This window comes from Mustela putorius, unplaced genomic scaffold (genome assembly GCF_011764305.1).
Source record: "Mustela putorius furo isolate JIRA1106 unplaced genomic scaffold, ASM1176430v1.1 tig00003834_pilon_pilon_pilon, whole genome shotgun sequence".
Classification (NCBI taxonomy): Eukaryota; Metazoa; Chordata; class Mammalia; order Carnivora; family Mustelidae; genus Mustela; species Mustela putorius.
In genome coordinates this window covers 71,773,091-71,780,709 of record NW_025421987.1, presented here as the reverse complement: position 1 = coordinate 71,780,709, position 7,619 = coordinate 71,773,091, and the positions used below count along the sequence as shown (strand labels likewise).

The following is a 7,619-nucleotide window of genomic DNA, read 5'->3' as shown; positions in this document are numbered from 1 at the left end:
AAAGCCGGAGGCTCGCGCCGCGCGGGCGGTAGCCGGTTCACCTGGGCGGTTGGAGCCGAAGCCGCAGTCTCGGCGCCTTAATTCGGGGCGCAACGCCATCTACCGGCCTCCTGCCGCATCTGCAAGTACCCAGACCTTGAAAGTCGCCCCGCCTCCCCCACCCAAACCCAATATAAGGGAAAAAAATTCGGAGGCCCTTTCCACGAAATCCTAATTTAGCCAGGACCTTCCACTGATTCTATCCGACCTTTTGTTTATCCACCGACGTTTCCTCCTTTTCAGAGCCGCTTTGTAAAGGGCAAGGAGGCGGGGGCCGCGGGGCCGGGGTGGGGGATTGGGGCGCTGAGCTCTCAGACCCCCTGATCAGGCCGCACTGTCTGAAGCAATCGGTTCCCCAGATTACTTGTATTTAATACACAATGCATCATAAAACAAATCCCTCATCCTGACAGGAAGAAAATAGAACAGCTCATAGCTTGAGCCGGTCCAATTTATGGCTAAATTAAAAAAAAAAAAAGAGGGGGGGTGCTCCGACAATGGGCAAGTTGAGGAAGGGCAGGAAATCAATGGCAGCAAACCGGGGGCTCTTAAAGGTTCTCAAGCGCCGAACTCTATGGGAATATCTGACCGGGTTTTTGGTTATTTACAAAGGATTTTTCCTGTCCTACCTACCACTGCTGTGCGATTTTCCCTCAAACAATGGCCATTATCTGAAATAACAGTTCAATGTCACAGATAACAGGCCACCGAAACGAATTAGTCACCACCTCTTGTCATTTTCTCTCTCCCACATCCCTCCCTTTTGTTACTATTTTTGTTTTTAAATCAGCATTTTGGGGAGATATACATCTACTAGATTTACACGTCTGTTTGCACTTGGAGAAAACAAAAAGGGGACTTGGCGGTGTCCCCGCTTGCTGATAAAGTTTAACATAAGCGCGCTTTCCATAGCCTTTCCCTCCACCCCTCCCCCTCGAGGGTCCCTGGACTTGCTTACTTTGCTTCACTTCCATTGTTGAGCTGAGAAGTTGGATTTGTTCATTTGTTTTTATGAATGGAGTTTTGTGATAAAAAGCATTTATTTCCATTTAACCGGTGGGTTTTACTAAGTTTTCCAAGGTTGGCTAAAGGTAAATTCGTAGGTTCTTATTTGTCACGCTTTCCCTATATTCTTTCTCCCAGTTCTGTTTCTGAAATGTTTTGATAAAAATTGACCATATATATTAAAAAGTTATTAATCACGGTACAGTACTAATCCCCCAAAGCAGCATTTATAATGTTAAAAGTTTAAAAATAACCTGAGTTGTCAAACTGCTTAATTCCACTTTTAGACGTTCATGGTGTTTTAATTAAGGTATCACAGAATATGGCAAAGCTCACCAGATAATTGTCAATCTCTCGAAGCCCTTAATATTCTATTTGGGCAGGTTATATGCAAAAAAAAAAAAAATTCAAATTTTTAAATTACTTCCTTTAAGAAAAATATGATTTGGAAAAGTAGCATGTTCTTCAGCTGACCTAACTGTAATAATAGAGGGAACAGAGTATGAATTTCAGTAGTAATCACTAGAAAAGATGCTTAGCAGAAAACTGGAAATGAGCATGTCAACTTTCACTGTTAGGCTGCTGTTTTCTGAGAATTTCTAACTAATTACTAGGTTTAGCATTAGCCAGTGTCTCTTTACCCTAAACTTCATTCTTGCTCCCTCCAGCGCCCCACCCTCAGTCTTGGTGCCTACACCCTCACACCCCCCAAAGCACTTCTCCACCCTCTCACTCTCATCCCCCATCCCCCATCTCCGACTTCTCCAACAGCACACACACACACACACACACACGCACGCACTTAACACTTGTGCTTTCAGGACATCGAAACAGAGGATATTTCCCAAGGGAAAGAAATTCTGCCTGGCGAGATCTCCCCATTGGTTGTTTACTCGGAGAAATCTACATGTTTAAGGGGGATGGTGTATCCATAATCAGTCTGTCCCTATAGGACTTGGGTCTTGGCGACCTTTTTGTGACCTCTCCTGCCAGAGGAGGCTGCTGTCACTTTAAAAATTTACTGAAAGAGGAGCCCGTCTGGCTTCCGATCACTCTGGGCGGCGGGAGATAGCTCCCTTTCTCCCTCGCCCCGGGTTCTTTCTGGATGGCCGAGCAGATCCTCTTTAAAGAGACAGTTCATGAAATAGAAACCCGGCGGCTGCGCTTGGAGTTGCGAAAGGGGACGATCCCGTGAGGGTCCAGGACTGGGGAAGGCGCTGCGGAGGATCTAAAAGGGGGCTAGAGCTCCCCTCGCTTCCCCAGGCCCCCCACCTTTTCAAACTCTCCTCCTCCTGCCTGTTTCCCCCCCCTTGGAACTGGGAGAGAGAAGTGGAAGAAGTTTTAGTGGGTTTCAGATAACTTTCATTACACATCGGGCTGATAAGAGCAAGAGAAAGTGAGAAAAGAGGGAGGTGATGTGAACCAGAAGGAATAGCTCCGAGCTCATTTAGGAAGGGGGAAAAAAAAAGCCAAAACACACCAAACCCGGGTCACCCAGACGAGAGGAGACTTCATTTCTGGTCTTAAAAATACACTGTTGGCGGACAATAAATCTGAAACGCGTGGTCCTGGCGAGCAGATCCTAGAGACGGACAAAGTTATTCGGAAATCGAGACGCGAGGCTTTCTTTTTTCTTTTTCTTTCTTTTCTTTTTTTTTTTTCCTTTTTTTCCTTTTTTTAACATCCCGAAATGTGGTTCGGGATCGTTTGAAAGGATTTTCGTGCAGGAAAGCTGGGGGCTGCTGATAATTTTATTTTGTTTGTTTTAATTCTTCTGTGATTGCCTTTTATTGCTGAGTTGAGGCCATAGAAATCTTAAGGTAAGAGAATTCACTTAAAAAAAAAAAAAAGTCTTGGCGATGTGCATAGTTTGTAACTTCGGACAGTTTCCTGTCTTGGCACCCCTTCTCCGGGGCGCCCCCCGCCCCGACCCCCCCCCCCCCCCCCCCCAGCCTTCTTTTCCTACTTGCCCGCAGTCTCGCGGAGCCCTGCTGCTTATCTACGTTGCTGGGACTGGCGATTTCCTTGTTCCTCCTGTGGAACGGTGCGGTCTGGACGCGTCTCCGGGGTGGGTCGTCCGGCCTTCGGTGGGTCTCTCTGCCGGCTGTCGGCCTTTTTTCCTCTCGCTCTTCTCCTACTTCCCCTCCCTCCGTGTGTCTGTCCGTCGGTATCAGGGACGCAGAAGGTGGGGTTGCCAAAATCTGAATTCCTGGCACCGGCCACGCGACTTTGGAGCCGCTTTCGGCCGAGTTCCACCTTGCCAAGTAACAGCTTTGCTGTCCAACATCGTGTGCTGCTTCGCGAGAAAGTCACATTCGGACCCTTTGGCTAGATTGTGGGTTTTTTTTTTTTTTTCCCTTTCCCTTTGCTGTTGGTTTTTTGAAAGGGCCTTTCTCTACAGTCCACCTAAAGGGAATTTTTTTTTTTTTAAACTATCTTTGGAACTTGACAGCTTTTAAAAACACAGGAGTGTGTTAGATGAAATGACGGAAGATGTGTTCTTACTGTATTTTATTCGAGATTTCCGAGACGATTAAGACATTTGGGAGACAAATGCAGTTCTGCTAGCAAATCAAAAGTGAATAATTCACCCAGGGGGGAAACGTTTCTGGAGAAAGTTCAGCTTTTGTCTGGGGCAAGAATATTGAGAGTAAGAAAGTTAATATGTTGGTGAAATATTTGAATAATCATGTAACATATATGTAAAAGACATTCTTTGGAAATGAACCTGTTTTTAAAAATTAATTTCACTATTGACAGTGGCAGTGGCAATAATGTTAACACGGAATAAAACTACATCTAGAATTTTTATGTGCAGTATATGCAATACTTAACTCCCTGCCCCCGCAAAAGGGAATGCTCAAAAGCTAAGGGGATAGATGATGCTTGACTTTGAAATTAACAAGTTTTCCACCTCTGTCTGCAAATATGAAATGGAACTGGTGTTGCATTTCACTGACTTCACCTTATTTCCTTCATTAAATATTTCTCTAGTGTGTGAGTAGAATTGCCTTTTTTTCCTGCTAGCCAAGAAAACAAGTAACAAAAGATAAACCAGAAACTAAACAGACAAAAAACAAACGAAACAAAAATCCCAACTTTTTACTATTTTAAAACGTGTATTGCTGCTGTTATTTATGTTCCCTGTAGACATCTGCGGGGTGGGGGGGTCTGGTGGGGGTAGAAATCTCAAGTTGCTATTAGAGTCACTCAGCACTGAGAGTTGAAGAAAACAACTTAAAGTTTGTAATTTTAAAAATAAGAAATTGTTAATATCTGTCTGTCTCACTAGAAAGGGTATTTAATGTAGACTTTCTGTTAGTGTGAAGAGGTGTCTTGAAAAGATTTGATGTGTGTGTGTATGTGTGTGTGTGTGTGTAGCAATTATTATCCCTATCTTCTGCTTTGATTTTTCTTTTTTAAATTGTGGGACTACTTACTGCCTTTTAATTGCCTCATGGCCAAAGGCTTATTCATAATGCCTCTTGACTAAGAGCTCTCAGAGCACTGGGCTTCTTCTTGAAGTTTCTGGGTGAGTTAATGAGTTGAATCTGCAACTAGGTGATTACCTGAATTCTATGCAAGATTACTTTTGGTCTGTATATCCAAGAGTTTAGTTTTTACTTTCACATAGGTGTAGATACAACAGGGTTCTGTGGGAGTTATTTAATGCCTTGTTTTTTGTTCTGGACTGTCTTATTTAGTCTGTGATAGGAAACTTCCTCAAGTTTGCATTAACTGATTGACATTAACAATTAGCAGCCTTTCTAGTTACTTGCCATTAGGTCAACAACTCTGCAGTTTTTAATATTGATGTTTAAAACAATATTGCTGCTAGTGAATCAGAATAGTTTCCTGTAAGTATGCAAAACCTTAAGAATGGACATTTCTCCTTTCAATTTTTGTTTAAGGTATCCTAAGTAATGATTAATATTCAGGATAGGCCAAATATAAAATCTCATGAAATATAACAATACACAACCATAGATAATGATAGTAATTTATTACAATATTATTATATATTTTTTATTTGATCAGAAGCCAGTCTTGTTATTTTGCTTACTAAACATAAAATTAAAACATGCATTGACATGTGTTAACTAAAACATTAGATTGCCATATTTTACATGAGTGTTTACCAATCATTTGTTTTCATTTATTTTTCTTAAGTTTGGTCAGAAACAAATATGAGACAAATCTTATTATCTTCTTCCATTAACAATGTGATTTAATTGTTTCATGGTAGTGAAGTACAAAGTGAAAAGGAATTTAGTAATATTTAAAGTTTTTTAACTGAATTAATTTAAAGGGCAAAAATGTGAAAGTATATGCTTAATGGGAAGGTAATCTGAACCTAAAACACTGACTAGTTTAGAAATATTAGGTTAATATGTGCTGTTCAATATTATTTTTTGTAAAAATCACGTGGAGTAAAATTAAGTCAATAGCACTCATTCATGCATAACAAGGAAACAAGCATTTTAAAAAATCAATTGATCAGTTTTTGCAATAATGTACAATTGCTTTGTTCTTTTAAAAAAAAATAGTACATTGCTGCTTCTAAGATAACTTATTGTTATTCCTTCTCTAATAATATGCATAGTGCCTGACTATTTTTTTGCAGGATTTGAAGGAGGACTATACACTTGAATAAAATATTTTCAAGCAATTAACCATTCTAAAGAATGAATTGATATGGAAATTGATTGTTCTCATCTTCTTCCTTCCAGATCTTAGATGAGTTTTGCAATGTGAAGTTCTGCATAGATGCTAGTCAACCAGATGTAGGAAGCTGGCTCAAGTACATCAGGTTTGCTGGCTGTTATGATCAGCACAACCTCGTTGCATGCCAGATAAATGATCAGGTATGTTGTAAAGATTTTCTTGTCTTTCTTTGAGAGTACTAAAGTATCAGTGAAGCCTGAAGAATAAAAATAACAGCGAGCTGCAGTAGACCCTTGTGGCCTGTTTGTTGATATGCTGAAAGGTAATGCACAAATATAAGTGAGATGCAGAATAAAGTTATTTGCAGTACTGTTTTCTTTCAGTGCTACTTTTTTGGGTAGTTTATTCACTTTGTAACTTCATAAATGCTCTAGTTTTCTGAGTGTGATAGAATGTTCTAAAAACAGAGTACTATTTATTGCTAGCTTTTCTTTACCTTTTTTTCTTTACCATCATAATAGGGAAACATTCATGGAAAGTATTGAGCTACTCAGTAACACTTTATGAATTTGTGCAGAAATTGGAAGTGATACACTTGAAATATTATATAGGTTTTTACTTGAAATAGTAGGTAGATATGTGTACGTGTATGTGTGTGTATATATATGAGCTACATGCAGTCTTATCTGACTGCATTTTATGTTGATTTGCCTGTTTATAAAGGAGAAACACTTTTAAGATTAATCAAAATACTCCCTTTTTTTAGGTATATGTGAAAAGTTTAAAAATATCACTGCTGGAAATTGCTTTACGGAGTCCCATGCAGTGAGGTTAACTTTAATAATAATAACTATGAAATAAGATCATGAAAATATCATGAAACATATTTTACACTCAATAAAGTTAGGTTATGAATCTTGTAACTTAGTATGACAATACCTGAAACAACAAGAGGTTTAGCTTGTTAATTTTTGTTTTATAAACACTGTTGGGTTAGAATTTAATTATGTTATCCATCATTTATTTCTTTTAACCCAATGGTTACCTAAATCAAATACATTTCAAAGACCATATTAAAATGGTTGTTTGGCAAATTTGCTGTGAATATCCCCACCAAGAAAAAGAAAAGTTTAAATTAGATGTTTCCAATTGAAAGCTGTTAAGTAATGTTAGCGTCATATGGCCTAAGACTCTATTTCAATCATCATTATGAGATTATTCTTTGGCATTTTACCAGCTACCAGATAATTTTTACTGACTAAACTGTGTAAGAGGTAGTAAATTGTAAAATTAGGTTTAAATAGGTATCATTTAAAAATCTTCAACATACATCAAAAATAATAAACCAATCAATTATTTTTTTTTCCTTTACTGTAAGAAAACAGAGACATTGTTGACAAAGGAAAACATTATTAAATTAGTTATTGATTAGGAGCAGAAAATATCCCAGGTCCACCATAAGAGTTACTGTCACATCAACAACAAACACTTTTTGAGCATGCACTATTTGTAGATGTGGGACATACATGGGTATTGTAAATGAAGGACTTTTTCAGGTTACGTTTCCTGAAGTAAAGGAGCTGACAGACCTCAAAAGGCAGCTGTACGAAGAAATAATGTAATTATATCATCATAATTATTTGCTGTCCATATTTACTGACAATAGAGGCCATCTCCTTGGACAGATAAAACTGTTGTAGGGTCAGTGAAAGGATGGGGGAAGAATGGGACTTGTGGCCAATACATTTTTCATTTAATAATTATGTGTCTCATACTTTTTAATATACTCTTTCATTGGGAATCTTGATTGCATAAAAAAAGCAAAACAATTTAGTTTTATTAACTATGAATTAGATTGCTTTTTAGGGCAGGCATTTATAATTTTAACATAGTTACTTTTGAGACACACA

At 38.8% G+C, this 7,619-nt stretch overlaps 1 protein-coding gene across 15 annotated transcripts in view; it reads left to right on the top strand.

Annotated features, from left to right (window-relative positions):
• MECOM (MDS1 and EVI1 complex locus) overlaps positions 1 to 7,619 on the top strand; it is a 543,555-nt gene that overhangs the window by 478,002 nt on the left and 57,934 nt on the right. For 9 of the 15 annotated variants that reach the window (XM_045088076.1, XM_004756523.3, XM_045088070.1 and 6 more), the window contains one exon: positions 5,775 to 5,909. In XM_045088076.1, the coding sequence (XP_044944011.1) occupies positions 5,775 to 5,909 (135 nt within the window). Of the gene's footprint in view, positions 1 to 50; positions 122 to 2,689; positions 2,865 to 3,030; positions 3,132 to 3,594; positions 3,695 to 4,495; positions 4,577 to 5,774; positions 5,910 to 7,619 lie in introns of those variants that run through there. The other 6 variants (XM_045088075.1, XM_045088078.1, XM_045088082.1 and 3 more) reach the window with 6 other exon arrangements.